Source organism: Phoenix dactylifera, unplaced genomic scaffold (assembly GCF_009389715.1).
Source record: "Phoenix dactylifera cultivar Barhee BC4 unplaced genomic scaffold, palm_55x_up_171113_PBpolish2nd_filt_p 000294F, whole genome shotgun sequence".
Classification (NCBI taxonomy): Eukaryota; Viridiplantae; Streptophyta; class Magnoliopsida; order Arecales; family Arecaceae; genus Phoenix; species Phoenix dactylifera.
Genome location: NW_024067773.1, coordinates 533501 through 556225, shown reverse-complemented (window position 1 = coordinate 556225; position 22725 = coordinate 533501). Strand labels below are relative to the sequence as shown.

Below are 22725 nucleotides of genomic sequence, written 5' to 3'. Positions count from 1 at the left end.
GTACATAATTAAGTCTCCTCTGCACACACACTTAAATCTTCTCTACACACAGTAACTGTTCTATGCATCACACATTTAAGTATTCTTTTTCTTTTCTTTTTTCTTTTTTATTGTTTTCTTTTTTTCTTTTTTTTTCCTTTTTTTCTTTTCCTTTCCTTTTTTTCCTTTTTCTTTCCTTCTCTTCTTTTTCTTTCTTTTTCTTTTTCTTTCCTTTTTCTTCTTCTTTTTTCTTTTCTTTTTTTTTCCTTTTCTTCTTTTTCGTTTCTTTTTTTTTATTTTTTCTTCCTTCTCTTCTTTTTCTTTTCTTTTCTTTTTTTCCTTCTCTACATACAGTTAAGTATTCTCGGCATCACACAGTTAAGTATGTGCAAAAAAGACTTAATTGTATTCAGAGAATACATAACTATGTGCATCATACAGTTAAGTGTTCTCTGTACACAATTAAATCTTCTCTACACACACTTAAATTTTTTTTCTTTTTTTTTATTTTTTTATTTTTTTTTCTATTTTCTCCTCTCGTGAGGCCGGCGATGCCAAAAGGAGTTGCGCCATGGCGGCAGCGAGAGGAGGCCCAGCCGTAGTCACTTTATTTATTTATTTATTATTTTATTACAATATATCTTATATATTTATTTATCTATTTATTCGTTCATCACATATATATATGTATTTATTTATTTATTTATTTTTCTTTTCTTTCTTTTTTCTTTTTTATTTTCTTCTTTTTCTTTTCTTTTCTTCTTTTTTCTTTCTTTTCTTCTATTTTCCCCTCTCGTGAGGCTGGTGGCGCCAGAAGGGGGCCGGACCGTGGCGGCCGTGGGAGGGGGTCCAGCCACAGCAGCTTTATTTATTTATAATTATTTTATTTCATGAAAATATATATATATATATATATATTTATTTATTCATTCATTCTCATATATATGTATATATTGATGCATTTATTTATTTATTTATTTTCTTTTTTTTCCTTTTCTTTTCTTTTTTTTTCTTTTTTTTTCTTTTTTTTCTTCTTCTTCTTTCTTCTCCTTCCGCGAGCTGGCGGCGCCGGAAGGGGGCTGGGCCGCGGCGGCTGCAGAAGGGGGCCACGGGAGGCGGCCCGAGAGGGGACGGGGCCTCCGGCGGCGGCAGCCGCGGCTGGCCAGCGGAAAGCACCTCTCCTCCCGCGAGGCTGGCAGCTCCGAAAAGGAGCCGGGCCGTGGCGGATGTAGGAGGAGGGCGGGTTGCGGCCGGCGATGGCCGTAGGAGGGGGCTCGTGCGGGGGCAGGGGCGGGGGCAATCTTGGCGGCGCGGCTGCGGGAGAAGGCTTGGGAGGGGGCGGGGCCGTGGGAGGAGGCTCGGGAGGGGGTGAGCCGGGGCTGGCGGTGGCCGCAGGAGGGAGCTCGGTAGGGAGCAGGGCTGCGGGAGGGGGCTCGGGAGGAGGTGAGCCGGGGCCGGCGACGGCCGTAGGAGGGAGCTCGGGCGAGGGCGGGCCGTGGTCGGCGGTGGCGTCTTTTCTTCTTCTCCTTTTGGGAATGGGAGATGAGGAGGGTAGGGGCATTTTCGACCTTTTCAAAAAAAATAAAAGGGGCTCAAGGACCGGGAATTAAACTTGGTAAAGATATTGGATGAAAGATTTTAAGACCGGTCAACCGGGACTTTTTGTTATAGCGTGGTCTTTTGGAGGGTGGGAAATTAATTATCCCTTTTTTTTTGGTGTAACGACAGCTCATATACTGCAGGTGTGAAAATGGCCAACAAAATAAGAAAATAAAATACTACGTAATGGCCCTACAACAGACCTACTCCCAATCCAAACAAAATCACCGGAGTGGTGGGCCGCATAGGAGGCCACCTAGTCGGCCGCCTCGTTGATCTTCCTGAACACGTGTGAAGCCTGGTGGAAGTCGCACTCCTCCATCAACCTGCGAATCTCAAAAATCAGTTGCCGATTCTCTGCAGTGCGTCCCCGTCCTCAGACCCATTCAACCACTGAGGCCTTCCCTTCAGTGCCGGCCTAAGGCAAACTCACAGGTAACCTTTTTTCTTTTTATTTTGTCTTGGAAACTTTTTCTGCGGTGGGCCTTCTTTAGGCCGGGGTCTTAGGCGACCGTCTCAGTCGTCTAAAGGTTGAGCCAGTCACAGGATGACTGTTGTTAATATCAAAAAGTAAGGATTATAACGCCGTTATTTTAAACCTCACGGCCAAGGTGAACCTCGTTCGCCAAAGCTTATCCTGCGCCTCCAGCGAAAATTAGCGCGGGCGCTATCCAGTTATTTTAGACCTCGAAGCCAAATGGTGGCGAGGGGCTTCTCTTCCCATTTTCCTCCCTACTTTTCTCTTCTCCTCTTTCCGAAATCTCAGACGATAATAGGGTTTTTCTTTCGAAGAAATTAGGCTTTACGGATTCGATCATCGGAACCTTGAATCGCCTCTGAACGACGAGATTAAGATTTCTGGAGTCCCTAGCTCTATAATCTCCGGGAATGTGGGAACATGGAGGTCGGTTCTACTCGGGGAGGAGGGAAGGGTTGGGAGGCAGGACGTGGAAGGAATAGTGGTGGTGTTCGCGTGGCTCTCGAGCGAGGCGAGGGATCTGAAGCCGTATATAGATATCTACTGGTCCCTCGGGTGGAGCTGCCTCGTCTGCCATGCAGATTTCCTCACCCTGTAAGCTCTACTCCTTAAGTTCCGGGTTGTCCCTTGCTCGCATCCTTTGCCTCTTAGATTTGAATTGTTGGTGTCTGTTTGATCTGTTGACACAGTAGAAAAGCATTAAATAGTTGAGCTTTATGTGTAATCATAGCTCTATGGAGTTCTAATGCAATAATGTTGCAAACTTTAACGTGGTCATACTCAGTTGCCAAGTCAAAATACATCAATTTTTGTTTGTCTTTCTTAGTTTTCATACTAAATTATTATGTATAACTTATAGGGAAGAGGGATGAAGTGTCACAAATAATGCCTTTGATTGAATTTGGAGTCTCCACAAAATATATTATTTGTTTATGTTCGTTCGTGCAATGTTAGGAAGCTTGCTTGCTTAAGGGACTAGTCATTTTACTCGAAGGTCACTGGTTGCCACACTAATATGTAACTGTTATTGTGAACTACATCAATAAGCGTGATGTTTTATTCTTCTGTTACATGATTATGGATCTGTTCCAAAGGTGTTCAGCTCATTGAATATGTTGCCCTCTCTTGGAGTTCAATTTGTTCTACTTGGAAGAATGTTACACCATCAATTGATGCTGTGCAGGGTTGCTTGTAGAATAGAATAATTATAAAATGCTGTTGTTATATTCCATGAATACTGTTGATCTAAAGTTATACCAGTGAATTCGGTCAAAATACAAACTTGGATTAAGTAGAGGTGCATTTTTTTAGTTTGATTTTTCTGGATTTGAAATTTGCAGTCCATGTGCTTCCCAGAAAACCATTTTGTGTACCAAAACCGACACTGCAGTAGAAATGCATTTAAGTGTCAGTGAAGTTTTATCAAGCTAAATCATGGTTCTAGAGATACACTTTTTAGTATATATGGTACCCTTTGTGTGTTATATTTCTAAATATCTTTTTAAGATGAAATATCTTGTGAAAAAGACAAATTCGATTCTATATCTGGATCCCTTCACTTAGATTTTAACCAACAGACCAGCAAGACTTATCGCTTTCCATTTTAAGCGAGATCAGCTTAAAGATCAAGCTGTGATCCAAAAGGTTTGTGAATGTTTTATGACCAGCTTTGAACTTACTATCAAGCTTCTCATTTTATGAGAATTCCTAGCCAAAGCAACTCTGAGCAAAGTACAAGCCTATTATGAAACCTAAAAGCCGTGACCCTATCTTACTGGCAGAACAGTGTAAGAACATGCTCTGGGGAACAGTCATTCACCTACATTTATCACAGAATTTTTCTGACTCATTAAAAAAATGAAATAAACACTTATTTTCTTCTAGTTCCTTCTGGGAAATTTTGTTTTGAGTTAACTTATCTCTGAAAATGGAATTGGAACATAATTTTGTTTGTTTTTTCAATTTAATTTGATAGAAGAATATCTTTGCACCTGATAAATAATAGCTAGAACTCAACTATTTGCCAATAATTTACATTAGCGAAAGTCAGGACATGGCTATTATGGTTATATGCTAATATAATAAAAGTAAAATTATTGTTGAAGCTTTTAAAATAAAATATTCTAACATATGATTCTTCTGAGTAACAGAAATCTACTAATTTTGCAGAGCAATAATTTTAGAAATTGAGTACATTTTTCTGTCTTGTAAACTATTCTCTGCAAGTGGTTATGTCTAAATTAGGTCTAATACTTTCATTTTTCGACCTTTTAAGTATAATCTCCAAGAGAACTTTCTTTAGCCTTATATTGACAAAAATATTTTTATGTAAGAAAATTTCATTCATGATCAGAATCTTTGAGGCCGATAGCTAATGGAGGGTCAATTCCAAGGATTTTGCAGTGTGAATTTTAAGCCCCCATATTTAGCAACGGGATTATCAGACTTAAAGTGGCTCTGAGTGAGCTTTTATTTACATTTAATTTCTGTATCTCTGTGATTCTTTGCATCACTCTATGAATTGAATCTTTATTATTTTAGAAGGTCTATAATAAATATCTCAGAACTTTTTGAGCACATAATTTGTAACTTATGCAGATTTTTTTCTGATAAGGCCAGATCACTAGCCTGTGGTGTTCTTGATGAGCTTGTTAAGGTATTATTGTGGTATAGCAGGTTCCATTGGATTATTTTCAAGGCATATTGTCCTGTGATTATACAATATCTTTTATGCAACAAAAGAAACTCTAGTGATTATATGCTTCCTACTGTACCCAAAATGTTCTTGGACTTCGAATAAATTGTAGTCCACTTTTTGGATGAGCTTTTCCCAGAATTTTCATCATATAGCTGTACCTTTTGACCTGGATTGAGTGAAGGTTTGTCCTGGTGAATTCCTGATTGCTGAACCTTGCACATTTGAATCCCTAATGCCGTCTTAATAGAATTTGACATCAACTAGTTGGATTATAATTTGTTTTCATCTTTTTGGTGCATTGCTGGGGAAACAGGAACTGGAGTATAGGCCATTGCCTATTGTACTCGCAACTTTTTCTGGAGGTTCAAAAGGTTGCATGTACATGGTTCTTCAGGTATAAACTTTGATGCTGGACACCATTCAATAGTATGCTTTATGTTTAACTTTCATTTCTGTCAGCTAGTTCTTGTTCTTTTTATTCCTTTTCCAGTTGCTTGAGGGAGAATGCGGTGGACAAGTTAGTCTGGTACACTCATTTACTTTTAGTTGCAAAGCCAATTGCTTTTTCTTACATATTGATACCAACATTTAGCATGCACAATACATGGATTTTTGAAAAAAAAATAATAAAATGGGGCATAATGGCGGGGATTTGAGGAGAAAGATGGTTGGTTTAGGGTCCTTTTTAATGCTCTCTTCCGCAGAGTGACCTATTATGTTATTTAGGATCTAGCATATAAAATAATTAGGAGATAGATAAAGATATATGTAATAAAATTAGAGCTGATTGGATGATGTGGAGAAGTGCATCCGTAATATTATGTGATAGGCACATAGCTTAGAGGCTCAATGGAAAATTTTATAGAATAGCAATAGTTGTATGGCTATGAAAACAAATTAAGTGTGCTAGAAATCAGAATATTAAGATGAATGTGTAATAAAACTAGTTAGGATAAATTAAGAAATGAATATGCGAGAGGAGCTGTAAGAGTTACACAAATTAAGAGCAAAGTGATAGAAGATCGATAGAGATGGTATGGTCATGTATAATGAAGGTTTAAGAAGGCTTCTGTAAGGAGAGGTACATTAGTGGGTGCTGAGATTTGTAAAAAAAGAGAGGAGGAAGACCTAAATTAACATGGATAGAGATTATGTGGAAGAATATGGAGAAACTTGGAATAACATCAGAGGTGGTCCTGGATAGAAATACGCAGCGAATAAGGATTGATGAAGCCGATTCAAATAGTTGGGAAAAAAGCTAGATGATTGTGCTTATGATTATGATTTTTTCCCATAGGGAAGGCGATGAGATTGACCTGTTTCCTTTTCTACTAAGTTATCTTATTGAGACTTGAAATCCCAAAAATAATACTCCTCATGCCTTAATAAATTTCTCTGTTCAAGTTCATGATTACGTGGAGAGTTCAGCTACAAAGGCTACAAAGGCCTCGACACATTAGAATGGCTACAAAAGTCTTTCCCTCTTAAATAATAAAGTTGCGAAAGTTGTGTCTGCATATTAAAGAAATTCAAGAATATAAAGGTTAACTGATCTATATATTCATGCCTTCACTATCTATTTTGCATATATCATACAGAACCTGCTGAAATCTATATGCAAGGAACTTAGTTGCCACAAAATTTAAATGAGCCAGTGATTAATGAGGTAGTATTTTATGCCTATTAATCTGCTACTGTACTTGTCCATGCAGTTGAAGTGGTAGGTGGTCTCCATTATCGTTAAATTCTAAAATTCATGATCCAGATCTTACAATCTGGATCAAAATGGCCCTAAGCGATCCCAATCTCATTTCTGGATTGGGATCAAATTAGGAACATAGGATCTAGATCCGTATTATGAATTAGACAGACTCTTAGTTATGTGACCTGGGTACAAAATGATGCGAGGCCCCATTTTCTATAATTTATTTGACCATATGACTTTAGTTACTTATGACTCATAAATTTTGCATAGTAAAAATTAGTAAGCCTGCTATTGGAGTTTATGGAATTAAAAGTAAGTGGTCGATTTTATATTTTTAAAAACTAAAATTAAATCTTATCCTTCTTTCCTAAGACATTTTAATTAACTTGATATTGACGTAATAGGTAATATATAAATATCTTGAATTACTATAAAGAATGTTTGTTTCATAATGATCTTATGTTGGTGGGAACAAGATATCTTATATGTATGCCTTTTTTTTGTAAAATTTCATACATGTATGCCTTTTTGTTCTCCACTAATATTATCCTATATACATTTAACTCATTATTTAATTTTCGTTTTTATTTTATATTTTTAATTTTTGGAAGAAATCAGAAAAATCTTACAACTTGCTTCTGATCCACAATCCCATTGGATCTCACTCACTCTATGATTTATGAGTTGTATCTTAACAGCATTGGTTGTCTCTATTGATTATCCCTTCCATTTTTTGGTTTTGATTATGGGGTATTTGTGATTCTAAAGGATTTGGTTGTACTTGTCAAGCTTGTTTGCTATTATAGGAACAGATATATGTGCACTACTTATTTTAGTTGTGTTTATTAAATTCGAGATATTTTTAATTTACATATTATTTTCCTTCTGAAGGATGATATCAGCTTGTAAGAGGCTGCATCTGCGGACAGATATATTCAGAAGATGATGACCTTGCTCCCTACCAAATCATCTCTAGTTTTGCTCAGCATATGCAAGAGCTTGGTGGCAATGTCAAGCTAATGAAATGGAACAACTCCTATCATGTAGGTGCATCCATAACTAGTTTTTGTTTTCCATTCCAACATGACATTATTATTTTTTTCCTTTTTGATTAGATCCAACATGATGTTATTCAACTAGTAATGTTTGATGGTTTTTTCCCCGAATTGCAGAATATACCTTGGAAGAGGAGTTAACAGAGAATAGTTGGTATGAGTGCTGCACATGCTTGAGAATGAACAATCCATGTGAAGCTTTATCTGTGTTTTATTCCTAGCCGTGTATACGGTGTAGGGACAAGTTCTATAGAGCATATGCTGGCTGGTTGCTAGCATAGTATGGAATCTATGGATTATATTGCCATATTGTCCTGACACTTGGCACATGCTGACATGAAAATGATGCACAAGACCACTAAAATGTACTAAATTGGCAGCTTAATGTGCACTAGCTAAGCCTTTTTATTTTGCATTTCTATTGATTTTGGTTTCCTTTCTAGTAGGAAAACATATCTCGAGTACTTAGTTACAATTTTTGACATATTTATGTACTCTACTGAAAAAGCATAGACATCGAAGATTCATTTTGGAAGCTTAACATGAGTTACATTGAACTATGAATAGTTCGACTAAGATCAAGCTTCTGTCCAAATCTTAATGCCCTCCACACTTCCATTCATACTCACTAGGAACTAATTTTTCTACAATGCAGTGTAGCTAATAGATGTCCAGAATTGACCACTCCTCTTCTAGGCTTCTAATAATGTCCTGGGTATGCATTGTCTTTTCTACTGCAGAGATTACATCGCAGAAGTGTGATGAAAATCCATGTATCTATAGGCATTATAATTTCCATGTTATTTTATATCATCTGTACATGCTAGAGAAGTACCTTTACAGAGGTCACTAGACAAATGTTGCCTCACATTGCAGCATGGTGCTTTTATATGATTTATAACACAGCACAATTTTCAAAAGAGATTGGTTAGCGTTACAGAGGAAGAGTGTCATAAGAGGTTATTTTTGATTGTATTAAACATTATCATTCTAGACTAAGGATCAGCCCTAAGCATATGAAATTGTTAATAATTTGGTGGTGTCCCTGTGGCTCTCTATATGTTGTTTGGAAAGAATAATTGCTTATTGATGAGATGATACAATATCTAAGTCAGTAGATATATGTAAAGTTTAATGTGCAAGTTTAGTGGAAATACACGGAATAAAGTTTAGTGCAAGGATCATTTATTTTTATTTTTATTTATAAAATTTTATATGATGTAGAGATGGTACTTGGATTTGCTAAGGAGGAGAATGGCAAAGAGACATCTGATCAAATGATTCCCTACTGGATGAGGTTGAGAGGTTCTTGAGGTGTCTTATTTATTTATCACATGCTTCTGAGCCTAAAGGAACACTTTATAGGACATCAAAATGGCCAATATTCTATCATGGTTTACAATGTAAACTGTAAAGGCATGTAGGAGGGGTGCACGACAAAACCTGAAAAGATTTGTTTTGGAATGAACACATTTAGGGAAGGTTTGGGGGGGAGGGGGCGGGGGAGGTCAGGTTTGTCATTGCTAATCATGTATCAGATATGTGAAGAGGCCTGATTAGACTCAAGACAGAGAAGAAAATATCGGAAAATGTAAGATTAAGATGGGGTGAACTTGTACCGATGCAGTAGGCAATAACGGTGAATATTCTCCATAATAGGTATATGCTTTGGAGAAGAATTCTTATTTTTTAGATTAGTTTAATGGACTTGTTGACTGTATTATTGTTTATTGATGGAACCATATGAACCATATGCGATGTTTGCTTTTCTGAACTACAGATAAACTAATTTGTAGAAGTTTTAAATAGTGATGTGTCACTGGATGGAGGAAAAGGTTGGATATGACATGGAAAACAATTACAAAATAGATTCCACAAAATTTCCTGAGCGATATTAGTTTTGAAGATGCAGTTATTGTGACTAGACACTGGAGATGCATCAAACAATTGAATGGCATTCTCATGAACATAGTTGTTAGATGTGAATTTAGGAGCAACATTAACATTTTAGCAGTAGATGTTACAGCAAACTGAAAGCAATACAATATTACTGGCATAAAAAATAACTGTATCGTGTCGTTTATGTATTGTAAGCAATTTCTGTCAATTCTATTATGCTGCAAAATTGAGATGTCATTATTATATTTTGTTTTCTTCAGTGCATTACTCGTATCACCAAACTGAGTACAAGGATGCTGTGTCTGAGATGCTCGTTGGAGCAACTATAACCTATTCTCAGAGAAGGCAACTAAATGGTGAAACACTGGGCACGGGAGGTGCATGCAACAAGATATCAGAGTTTGCAGTCTTCATGAAGCAACAGTGTGCTCAAGTGAGAGTGTTAGAAGGGTAGCTATTGGTCCAAGTGACCATTTCTTCTTGCCCAGCTCAATGGAGTCTAGTGAAACTAAAGATGCTGCGTCTTTGCTCAAGGAGCAGATGGTGGAGTTGTTCCATCTACCTAGTATCAGTCCCAAATCCAATGGGATTCTGGGCCAAGTCCTTGAAGAACATCGAAAGGTTGGAGTATTTAGACAGTGTTCTCCTTGAATGGAAGGCAGATGCATGCTTCTTCTCATAGGCATGACCCTTTCAATCCTCTCAAATGCATACGCCGCCCTAGATTGTAAGGTGGAAACTCTGATGAATTTCAATGTGAATTTTGACTGCTACCATTGTTCGGCCTTAGATCCCTGGATTTGCAGGAAGAGAATGACAACTGTGCAGGAGCGATGAGGCATGTAAATATTCTGTTTAACCTTGTAGCTTTTTTCCCCCCTTGGCACATATTTTACGGTAGGCATGAATTGTTGATAGTTAATAACAGTGGGTAATTAATTTTATAAATGGGGCTACGTGGGAAGAGTTTGAAACTTCATGCATGACAGTTCTGGGCCTTAAAGAAAAGATTTTTTGGTCGTTAGAACTTCAAGCCGCCATGTGTAAGGGTTGTCCCGAATGCCAAGCTTCCTGGGACCAACTTCTAGAAGTCTCAAGGATCACAGAATTTTCTCATCTTTATCTTGTAACCATGATTTTTAAGTCTTTGACCAAGAGAATGCGTCAGCTCTTGGGCCATAATCTTGTAATTATTTCTCTCTAAAGGTAACAGTTGCCTGTTCTATTGGCACCAACTTTCATTGATTCCTGAAAAAAAAAAAGTCTTCGCACTTGTAATAATGAAGATCCTTCTTTGGTGTTGGCAGCTTTTGAAATTATAGAAACAGATAAATAAAATAGGAGATAAATGTTGAACTTGAGGATTATGTGTCAGTGCAATTATTGAAAAAGCATCGCTGGTTCTGGTGCGTAGAACTGTGCAGAAATTTCCCGGTCCAAGCTTATTGCAAGACTGGACAATACCTCTAGGCGCTTCGAACCCAATTATAGTCCTGAACCATGAACATGAAGAGCCGATAAGGACATCAGGCATTCATAACAAGGCTCAGGAGTAAGAGGAGACAGAGGAATGGAGAAACCAGAGGGTTATCAGAGTCCAATTATGCAAGAAACACTTATCACAGTTGTCAGGACTGTCTGGGTGTTCAAGCATACTGCCTTTCTATTAGATATCCTCTTGCTCGGATTCGACAAAGATATTTTTACTTGTTGCCACCAAAATCCAAGCTGAATACATCGAATGAGCGGGACAATTGGTGAGTAGTCGGATATGCTTGGATGAAGAAGTTTGCTTGATGCTAGCTTTCAACTTGAAAACAAAGAAGAAACACCAAAGGATTACCAGAATTTGTTCAGCCAGACCCTTTAATGCCTTAGTCAAGTAAAATTATGGAAACACAATGAAGCTTTGAGAAGAGTGAGAATAACCAAAAAAAAAAAATATATTTGGAGGTGCCTATATGCTACTTATATAAGATGAGAGTTGGCGTCCATCACCAAGTAAAGAGAATATGCATTTTAACAGCTTGATGACCTTCTATATGTCATGCACATCACGGAGTTTAACTGCACACGTTGGTAGGTTGAGCTATAACCACCCCTTGTTGGAAAGATTTTAAACATCTTTATGGCACCTTTAATGAAGATTATGTAGCGAGCTGCCATTGATCAGTTAGATGATGTCAGCAGAGGTCAGATCCGAGATATATCACCACTTATTGTCTATTGGGGCTCGATAACTAATGATTAGACCATTATAGTTCATGCGGCCTTGTCATGTTTTTTCTTATGTTTTTTTGAGTATAGAGGACATTGAATTGGAGTCACTAGTTGGTTTGAAAGGTCAGAAGAAAAATGATGATATTGAATTCGCTCTATTTTCGTCGTGCCTGATTGGACAGCACAAGAACCCATTTTAGACTATATAGAGCACATCTAGAATGCATGGCTCTCCATAAACAAGGCCCCAAATGCATCGTCACAAAAATATGATGCTAGATGTGGCGATGGTTTGACGCGAGAGAAACACATCTATGGGGTGGCTCCACGTACTTACATTCATTCTAACATTTCGGATATGATCAAGTTCTCAGCATTGACTTATGAAAGAGGCCGCAGAAATCATCATTCGGCGACCGACTCCTTCTTCCCATGGCGTTGACAAACCGAGTTCTCCCATCTCAACTCCTCGGTCTCAATCGCAGATTTTGCTGCCAAAATTAGCCATTTTTTACCGCACCAAATCAGCGAAAGGTGCAGAAAAGCTGCCCGTGTTCGGATAACTCCCTTTCCTGAATCCCAACGTAATCGTAATGATGTCCGATTGTGCGTTGAGATTATCATAAAAAATTGCACCTGAATCAGACGGAGCCGATTGAGATATCGTGATTGCCAATGTGTGATGATAGGTCCCCATCATTTCAGGTGTTTGTTTCGTTTGCTTTGGAACCCAGTAGGCTGGTCCACCTGCACCATCACAAAACACACGCAACCAGGCTAAGGATGAGACGGGGGAAATTTGAAGAATAAGACTCGGAACAGACAAGCAGCACAATGTCAAACCTCCACGATATTTTCCTTTCTGGTCCCAAAAGACGTCATTGATGTGGAAGACTTACGTTGCAGATGCTGATTGGTGTACCACGCTGTTTTAGTACAATGCATGGTCCAAGCTCATCCTCTTCCTAGAGAAATGGCGGCAAGAGTGCGTTGCCGGCGCGGGCAATGATAAAATGTGCCGCAGGTACAAGGAATAATCAGGTACTAGTCTCATTAAAAATAAATAATATCTCATTATTTATATTTAATCATAACGGTCACGTTACGACGCAAGAAGGCGCGCGGGCAGGGCAACCCCCGATCCGAACGGCGATGGCCATCGCACTTCACGGGAACGTCATCCTTTGAGACGACCGAACCGCGGACAAGTATTTAACCTCTTCTAAACAAAACGAACCATAAATAAATAAATAAAAAGTTCTTCTCTCCAGCGTCCGCCTTCCCTTTTTGAATACTTCTATTTGTTCTTCTACTATCTATCGGATTACTTAATTAATTAGTTAACTAATAGTTTGTGAAGCTTCTCTGCGTTTCTCTCTCTTCCCTTCCTTCTTCCCCACTCTTCTCTTTTCGTTATATTTCTTCTCCTCGCTCTCTTTCTCTTTCTCGTTATATGGTGGTTTTCCGACGGAGATGGCATCGTCGTCGTGGCAGTTGGATTCGCTGATACGCTGGGTGACGACGAACTACGCGGAGCCGTTGGATGCGGTGCAGAGAACGGTGAGGATCGCCTACGTCGTCTTCGCCTTTTGCGCCGCCCTCTTCCTCGGTGCTCTCAAAGGTCTTTCTCTAATTTTTTCTGATATATATGAATACATTTATTTTCCTTTTAATTTTCTGTTCAATATATCTAAATTATATTTGTGCTGTTCTTGTTCTTGGGGGCAGCTCTGGTGGTGGGACCCATCGCGGCGCTGCTGCTGATACTCGGGAACGTCGGGGTGATTCTCGGCCTCTTCCCGGCTCACGTCGCCTGGACTGTCTACTCTCTACTCAAGTTAGCCATCAATTCTTTCTTCAATCTCTTTCTTTGTTTTTTTTTTTTGCTTGTTCTTCTTGTTTTTTGCTGGTAAAGTTCTTTGAGATTTTAATTGTTTTTGGGATTTTTTGATTTTTTTTTTTTGGTTTATATTGATGGAGGCAGTTGATGGATCGATGGATTCTCGTCGAGATTGGATTATGAATGCCAAATATGTTGTTCCTTTTTTTTTTTTTTTTTTTTTTTTTTTTTTTTTTGGTAAAAAATAGGAGGGGAGGGGGAGGGACCAGCCCACCCGCGTAGCAGCCCCATTACTGGGCCCCCCTTCCACTAGGGAATGTTCGATACAGGTCGCAGGTTTCGCGTGCCTTCCCCGACCCGTGGGCTCACCCCACTGGGTTCACCGCCTCACGTGTGGGTACGTCACCCCAGCGCCACCTTGATACAAGTGGAAGGAAAGCATAACCGCCAACAAGCCAGCCGGGCGTGGGGCATCCGGTCCCCTAATTTAATCGACGCCCGCGCGTTTCGAACCCGGGCAACTTGGGCGGAATTATCGCCCCTTACCACCAGGCTACTACCTTGGTGGCAAATATGTTGTTCCTTCGCTGGATATTCTGAGTATTGATTTTTGCAAACAGAGGAAGCACTTCTAGATAACTGTTTGTTGGTATAGAAATGGGTTTTTTTTTGTCGCAATTGTTTGGTCAAGGTATTTGGTGTCATTGCTTTGGTTTTTGAGTGAATGAAAAATTAATCTTTAGAAATCACAATGCTCTCTCTCTCTCTCTCTCTCTCTCTCTCTCTCTCTCTCTCTCTCTCTCTCTATCTATCTATCTATCTATCTATCAAGGATGTTTCTTGAACTCAGCTAGCTAATGAAATGATCATCCATTGGAGGAAATAGCAACAACAACAAAAAAAAAGATAATTTAGAGATGGGAATATTGGACATTTTTGTTGGGATTAGTGTTGAAGCTTTCGTGGTTCGATATCTTAAAGATCATAGAACTCTGCTCTCTCTCTCTCTCTCTCTCTCTCTCTCTCTCTTTTCTATAATATTTTTTAAAAATCTTTGATTTTATCCTCTTTATGTTTGGACAATGCTTGCTCTACCAGATCACATTCTCTTTGATTGAAACTTTTAGCTTTCTGATAGAACTAAAATGAGTTCTATGAATTAAATATAACTAATGAGACTGACATCCTAATCTAAGCTGTCTTTTTGATTGCAGGACTAATTGTATGAATGCAGCTCTTAAATTTGCATTTCTTTTTGCTCTGCCTGTATTGTTTGGCCTCTGGTTGGCCTTAAGCATCTTTGGGAGTGGCCTGGTCGGAGTTGGTTATGGGTTCTTCACACCATGGGTGTCAACTTTTGAAGCCTTCCGACAGAACAGTGAAACAAAGAAGTTCCTTCACTGCATTGTGGTAAAGAGAGAAATAAGCTCATATGTCGAGCAGTTCTTTAATTCATTTTTTTTGAGTGTTATAAAAAATTGAATAATAGCATCCATATATTATCTCACAATTAACCAGGATGGAACATGGGGAACCATTAAAGGGAGTTGCACGGTGGTCAGAGACTTTGCAGATTTTTGCTACCACTCATACCCGCTCTACTTAAAAGAGTTACGGGAAAGCACCCATGATCATCAACCACATTCAATCAGGTAGGATATCAACTCAACTTATTTTTCTCCATTGACTGAAAAATTGCAAGTATGTTGGGCTTATTAGTAAAACAGATTCATATTAAAAATGTCTTGCGCAAAATTATATATATTGGTGAATTTTTATGCAACACTAGACAATAATTTCTACACATAGTAATGCCTTGTATTAGCATAAATCAGGTGTACTTACAAGAGGAATAAATGAATCTGTAAGGTTGCTAGATTGGTTGCTAAGCAGCTTTGTAGAAGAAGCCTCTCATAAGTGATTCTGTCTTGCATTTCTTTATATTGACATGTTTCAGTGTGTGATTATATATTATCAATGTAATGGCATTAAATTTGCTTGTTATGTGAGTTTTATAACTCATAGTGATTGGTAATCCTAAATATTATGGTGCATGACAATATAAATGCTCTCTGGATTGATGAAGATAGAAGTTACTCTTATTGAATGAAGAGTGATTTTGTCTGCAATAGTATGCATTAGGTAAATACTTTCTAGTAGTAGTTGTAACCTAGTTTACTTTAATGGTCTCTTCTGTCTATGTCTTAGTTGGCTGGCAGTTTTATTTATTTCCAAGTTCTAACATTTGCATACACTGGATAAGTTTGCATTGCTGAAATCATTCTTCTACATTCTATCTGAAATTCCTCTTTCAAAACTATGTGCAGGCTGATGGAGGTGCCTTCATGTATCGTTGTGGGCTTGATGGGCTTAATTGTGGATATACCACTTTACACTGTTATTGCAGTAATAAAGAGTCCATATATGCTTTTCAAGGGCTGGCAGAGGTTGCTGCAAGACCTGATTAGTCGAGAAGGCCCATTTCTTGAAACAGCTTGTGTGCCAATTGCTGGTCTGGCCATCCTTCTCTGGCCACTTGTCGTTGTAGGGAGTATCCTATTGGCTATCATCTCCGGCATCTTCATTGGGCTCTATGGATCAGTTATTGTGTACCAGGTACCTATCTGTTCTTATGTGGCCTGCTATATGCAGATGAACTCTAATTCTAAAGCATCTTCTATAGGAGAGATCTTTCCGAAGGGGAGTTGCTTTTGTGATTGCAATGGTTGCAGAGTTTGATGAGTACACTAATGATTGGCTCTATCTGAGAGAAGGGTCTATCCTCCCAAGGTAACCGTTCATTGCTTTTTCTTTGTATTTACCTTTAATTTTGTCGAATATGCTGTTCAGATATGTGGCTAAAATACTTAAATATTTGTTTTACCTTTCTTTTAGGTAATTATTTAACTTTAGCTTTCTTGCTGCCAAGCCAGGCCTCGGTACCGAAAGAGGAAAGTCTCACACTCAACAGAGTTTTCTGTTGGATCCAGCACTGCTAGAGGAGTTAAGATTGGTTCTGGTTCTTCAAATGCACCTGCAATGTTGGTTCCAAACCTGGCTCCTTCAAGATCTGTGAGAGAGGCGATACAGGAAGTGAAAATGGTTCAGGTTGGTTTTCTATTAACATCCTTTTTTTTGCCTTGACATTTCTTAATGTCATAAAATGTTATTATGTTGGAAGTCAGGACATCTATGATTTCATTTTTGTGCCCTAGAGATTTGTCAATTCCTTGTATTAAACCTTGGTGGCTTTCCCCTTTCTGAAGGCCCTTTCTGAGTCAAGAAGCAGTTGCTTGTTATTGGATGCATAAGCTTAAACTACAATGAATCAAGCAAGACTCTCTACCTGCCAATTGGCCTTCAATATTTTACGTTTGGCTCCTCATGCCTAGGATTCCTTGGTTGGAGTTTACCACCAATTTGTCAAGGGATGGTGTTTAGATGATTGTTGTAGAAGCTGCTTGATCCTTCCATGGCTATTATATTTACTTAAAATTCATTGCAATAAATTTAATAATGTTATGAATCTATATCTCCACACAAGTTTTTGTTAGTCTGATCCAATGTGGATTGAACATTTGATGAGATTAATATTTGTTAATTGTAATTTACTGGGGGCTATTGCAATTAACACCATTGTTATGTCATTGGCTATTATATTAATTGGTGGAAATACGAAAAACTCTAGGAGGAATATCTATTCTCAAAGTTTCCTATACCAATTAAGAGAAAAAAGTAAGATTGTTTCCCTAACTGCACTCTGAAGGCAAATTTTGATAAAGAATGGTTTCTTTAATCTAAATTGCAACTACTGAGGTTGAAGAAATATTGTTTCTTATATTCTCCAAAATATGGTTGGCGGAACCTTCCTGAACTGCCCAGTTCGGAGTGTCCCGAGCTGTACCGGTGGTTGATCGGGATGGTTCCGTTATTGAAACCGAGACCCTATTGCCAGAAGGGAGGAGGAGAAAAAAGAGAGGAAAAGAGAGAGAGCGAGAGAGCGGGGGAAAGGGAGAGGGAGAGGAAGGAAGAGAGAGGCTAGGCCGGCTGGGGCCGGCTGACGATGTCACGACCCAGATCTGAAGATTTGTCGTGCCCTAGATCCAGAACATAATATGGCTGTGCTACCGAGGGGTACTGCCTACGATAACACGAAGCCAACATTACATTTAACTTCCAATTTCATCTCAAATATAATAGAATAAATAGAAATTCAATTTTATTATCCAATAAATGTAACTAATATAAGTTCAGAGCGTCTAAATCCAAACATAATACTAAATCCATAATCCTCAATATTCGAAAAATCATTGACTACAAATTTATAGTCAATTTAAAATGCTAAAATTCTTTTACAAAATCGCCAAGTTTGCTAGTGCGAACTCCAAGCTTGGACCAACCTTCGTCCTTGCTGATCCTATTCGCCTAGAGAAAGAAAAATAAAAATAGAGGTATATGAGTGACATAGCTTAATAAGTAAACTTTTCACCATTTTATCGGATCAAGTATAAATTTTTACATGTCAAGGCATCATTTAAAGAAAATAACAGAAATTACAAAATAAAAATTTCATAGTACAATATATTAAACAAATCATAAAGCCGATCATGCATGCATAAATCATTCATGAATCATGGTTCCTAGTGTATAGCATAAATAAAATCATAAAGTATTTATCATTGATCAAATTACTGCTCTTAGACTAAATGCTAAGGTCACTATTTTGTTTATGACAGGCCGTCATCAACAAACATCAACTACTATTATCCGTTGGTAGGGTTATATACCAACTATTGTTACCTGCTGGCAGGGTTGTATGCCAACTACTATTACCGCTGGCAGGGTTGTATGTTAACTACTATTACCGCTGGCAGGGTCGTATGCCAACTACTATTACCCGCTGGCAGAGTCGTATAAAACTGAATGTCGATCTACCCTACTTTCAGGGGACATACATAGCTATTTGAGAGCCTTTTTGCCATAGTCATTAAGACAATTTTTCTTAAGGCATATTTCTTAAATCATATCATAAATCATACATGAATAAAATACTAATTGACTTTATAGTGTTCATAGCCCATAAATAAGCATTTAACAGTAGAATAATCATGAATTATTCTTTTCATAACATAAATATGAACTATCATGGATCCATTAATTCACAATAAATCAAAGGGTCCCTCTCTGGCCTCCTGTTTCAAATAAAATACGGGACCGGTCACGGAGATCCAACTCTGCATTTCCCCGGCCTCCGCCTCCCCGCGAAGGCTCCCTGGCTTTCGCCGACCGGCTTCGGCCGTTCTTTCTCTTCTTTCCTTTCCCTCTCCCTCCCTCCACCGCTCTCTTTCTTTTTTTCTCTCCCGTTCTCCCTCTCCCCCATCTCTACTGTGTCGGTACTGGGCCAGCCTCCCCCGCCTCTACTGTGTCGGTACTGGGCCAGCACAGCACGACGCAGGGCTGTATCGACTCATGCCATCGGACAATCGGTACGAGGCCCGGTACGGCCATAGCAGACTTTGCTTCAAGACAAAATGAGATTTACAAATCACCATAGATTATGCTTCAAGGTAACATAATTGGATTAAGACTGCCACTTACCAAAAAAAGAAAAGAGTATTGTTTAATATTTTCCTCAAATTGATGAGCTTGACTATCTAGGATGGACTGTTTCTGCAATTTCAATTTAAAATCTAATTTAGGCACCTGATATTAAAAATTTGATTACTTGTTCTCATCATTTATTTTACGCATGAGGTTGTCACTTGCAGCACATCTTGATATTAAACCTGCAACAACATCACATCACAAATCCTATTAAACATTGTGATTGAAAAGATAATATATGCTCCTATTTTGAATCATGAAACTTACAATTTCTAGGGACCTAAATTTGAATTTAATATTTTTCTGAGTGTAGAGGTCCAAGTTGGGGGTTTATATGTTGGTGGATTGTTGATTGTAGAAAATGAGGCAAAAAGTTAGAAATGGTATCTTGGTTTAATTTATTTTAACTATAGGCATCTATTTATGAGAACTTTTTAGGGTTGGTCAAAGAAAGATCTTAACATTATTCTACTACAATACAAATTTAGCGAGGGTGCTTAATAATTAAATTCAGGTGGGTAAGGAATTTTGTTTCTTTAGAAGAAGAAAATCAAATCTGTTAGGACACTTCTATGCGAGACTTTCTATCTTAAGTCATATTATTTTAATTTACTTCGTGCCTTGGAGTTATTAATACAGAGACAAGTGAGGCATAAAGTTATATCCATGCAGATTTAGTGTATGACCATTTATACAAATTAGAGATGACCCAGGGTTAGGAGTTGAAAGCATGCTTAGTTGTCATTATGATGTTGCCAAAATAGTCTAAGATAAAAATAAAAATAAATTTTATGGGTTTATATTTGTTTATTTAAGATTATCATTTAAAAAGACTTTGTATATTTCTATGTGAGTATTGGTCAATACAAACACAGGGATTTATAAAATTCTCATATCAAGCATATAATTAATTAAGCAAAATGAGATTATGAGTTGGATAAATGACTATTGAGTTAGGTAATGTTATAATCGGTCGTGTACCAGATATTACAAGAGTGGTGAAGTCTTCAGAAAATTCTATAATAAGCTGGATAAAAGCTAAAGAAGTAATTTAAAAATGTCATTTGAACCTAAGATGGGATTGTGTGAAGAGGGGAATCATAAATGAATGTAAGATGGGATTATGTTAGGACTGAAAATATAAATGAGAGACCAGATCGTAAAAAGAACCATTAACTCAGATGCATTTTAACATGAAAGTACTATCCTTAACCGGCATATCCATAGTCTTGTAGTAGTTATTGTGGTTTCCTTTCTGATCTCTCTTTTCTTTAATGAGTTTTTACTAAACATACTTGAAAGAAAAAGAGATAATGGAATTCACATTTTCACTAAAATAAGTTATAGAGAGCCTATTTTCCATTTTGAGGCAGAGGTGGAAAAAATTGCGATCTTTTTTCTTCTGAAGGTATTTTTCACCTTTGTTCAAGGCTTGGAAGAGCTTGGTCTGAAGGCTCAAGTATTGGGCCGTGAGCTTGATCTGAAGGCTCAAGTATTGGGCCGTGTTGACCAGTCATGTTGTCAGGCTTATTTCTGGGCACATTGAGAGTAGAGCATTTAATTCTTTCTAATATTGTTAAAAATTAAAGTTCGGAATTCCTTGAATTTTTAACTATTCTTTTTTTCCTTTTAATGGACGCCTCCATCTTGCTACAAAAGGGAAAAGAGATTAGGAAAATGTTACAAAATGCATGTGTCATGAACTTACACAGATATCTATTGATGTTTACTTCTTACATTTATGTGTTCATGGATGGTGTGTGCCAACTAAGCATTGGCAAGAACAGTTTAACTGTAAATATGGCATCTGATATGCATATATAGATTCTTCTATGTATCTGTTACCATAGGTTTGCATTTCAGTTTCTTGATGTTCATAGTTTGGCATTCAGTTTCTTGATGTTACTGTCTTTCACGTCTTCCTTGTGACTCATTGCCAATCACTTGTGACCTTAAGTTCTTGTTTCTTTTAAGCTATTCTTTCTCCCAATGTATAACTATGATTATCGATACTTTGGTTCAACAGATATGGGAGGATTTAATGAAGTGCTGTGAGATGAGGGGCAAGGAACTTGTAGATGCAAATATTATAACATCAGTTGATCTAAATGAGTGGTTAAGAACAAAGGGAAGCAACCAAGAAACCATTGGCCTTGGCCTGCCTTCTTATGCTTTCCTACACAGTCTTCTTTATTCTATAAAGGCTGGATCAGGTGGATTCTTGCTAAGTTGTGGGATTGAAGTTACCCAACTAAACCGTCCACAAGATCGGCTATTAGACTGGTTCTTCCATCCTGTGATGGTTTTGAAAGAGCACATTAGGGTCATAAAAATGGGAGAAGATGAGGTGAGGTTCTTGGAGAAATTAGTTCTCTTCATTGGTAACATTCCAAGCATTGACACTTGGGACAATGGTTCTGTGGCTCCTCAAGATGCTCTCAGGGCTGCTCAAATTCAAGCCATTAGCAGAAGGTATGAATATCATTTGAATCTTAGCCCAGCTCTAATTGACTTGATGCATCATTTAGAAACAAATCTACTGTTTTATGCAAATACAACTGTGCACATGATGATAAATCAAAACAGTCATGATTTTTGTTCACACCAATTAAGAAAATTTATAAATGTGATTCAGAGGAGATTGTTGCACCAAAATCATTTTTGTTCACAACAAGAGCATCATTTAGAAACATGCACACGAACACACAGAAAGCAGGAGATGCTTTTGTTGGATGCTGACAGTGGCCATTGGCAGGTTAGTAGGCATGACGAGGGGCATATCAAAGTTTCCAACCTACAGAAGGAGATATAGGCAGGTTGTGAAGCAGCTGATCACTTACTCTCTCGACCAGCAAGGATCCTGCAGATCACGTTCAACCATATCAGTTTCTTCAGTTGAAATTATGCCTGCTGAAGTATAGCAAATTTTTCTTTGCTTATGCACACCAATACTCATAGTTCTCGGAGTGCTTGTATAGGTGATTTAAGCAAGTTTTGTACCCTTAACAAATTTAGTTTGTAGAGCTTGAATGTAGAGGTGGTAGCACTTGGCAACCGAAGTAGTTGCATGGCAGTTTTTCATCTGTGACATGGAAGAATTCTTGAGCTCAAAATCATTTTAGCTATTGTGCGAAGACAAGTCGTGTGCATATATAGCAGTTCCCACTCAGCATTAAGAGATGCATACGGAGGCAGCTTGCATAATGTTACCAGTTGTTTGGAATTATCTTGGCTTGGGTTTTAATTCCTCCTTGATAAAGGATATAGGGTTAGACTGATGGTCCTTGGTCCTTGCTGATATTTCCTTTCACATGCCTGGTTTGCACTGAGAAGGTAATTGCTTATCTCAGTATTAGAAGCAAGATTGGACTGCAACCCCTTCCTAAAAGAGGAAAAAAGGGGGGAAAAAGAGAGGAAATAACTGTCGAGGAATGGAGGAAGATTGCAGGTGGGCATTTCAGCCATTTATATTAACTTGATGTACATGCATCCTTTCTTTTTTTTTGTTTTGGTTTTTGGTGGTGGATACGATGTGGAAGCACACCGAGTAATCCACTTCCATTCATCCAAACATTCACAAGCTAACTCAAATATTTGCATCCTTTTACTAGCATTAATGGAAAAAATTTCATCTGGATGAATTGTAAA

At 38.1% G+C, this 22725-nt stretch overlaps 2 protein-coding genes across 6 annotated transcripts; both read left to right on the top strand.

Moving 5' to 3' along the window:
• Nucleotides 1-2190: 2190 nt before the first annotated feature.
• LOC120105476 lies at nucleotides 2191-10694 on the top strand. Of its 5 annotated transcripts, XR_005507883.1 has the most exons (6): nucleotides 2191-2650; nucleotides 5068-5148; nucleotides 5245-5280; nucleotides 7351-7502; nucleotides 7632-7879; nucleotides 9674-10694. XR_005507883.1 is itself a non-coding variant. In XM_039117998.1 (5 exons), the coding sequence occupies exons 1-4, from the start codon at nucleotides 2477-2479 to the stop codon at nucleotides 7366-7368; spliced, it is 309 nt and encodes a 102-aa protein (XP_038973926.1). In that variant the 5' UTR covers nucleotides 2195-2476; the 3' UTR covers nucleotides 7369-7502; nucleotides 9674-10694. The 5 variants fall into 5 exon arrangements, 1 of the variants encoding a protein (XP_038973926.1); XR_005507882.1 differs by lacking the exon at nucleotides 5245-5280 and having other exon boundaries at nucleotides 2192-2650; XR_005507884.1 differs by lacking the exon at nucleotides 5245-5280 and having other exon boundaries at nucleotides 2195-2650; nucleotides 7632-7668.
• Nucleotides 10695-12896: 2202 nt separating this feature from the next.
• LOC103718666 (uncharacterized membrane protein At3g27390) lies at nucleotides 12897-22725 on the top strand. Its single transcript, XM_008807586.4, has 9 exons — nucleotides 12897-13254; nucleotides 13362-13470; nucleotides 14688-14883; nucleotides 14992-15125; nucleotides 15801-16089; nucleotides 16157-16263; nucleotides 16407-16581; nucleotides 21104-21549; nucleotides 21833-22725. Exons 1-9 carry the CDS (start codon nucleotides 13107-13109, stop codon nucleotides 21996-21998), a joined length of 1770 nt encoding a protein of 589 aa, XP_008805808.2. The 5' UTR covers nucleotides 12897-13106; the 3' UTR covers nucleotides 21999-22725.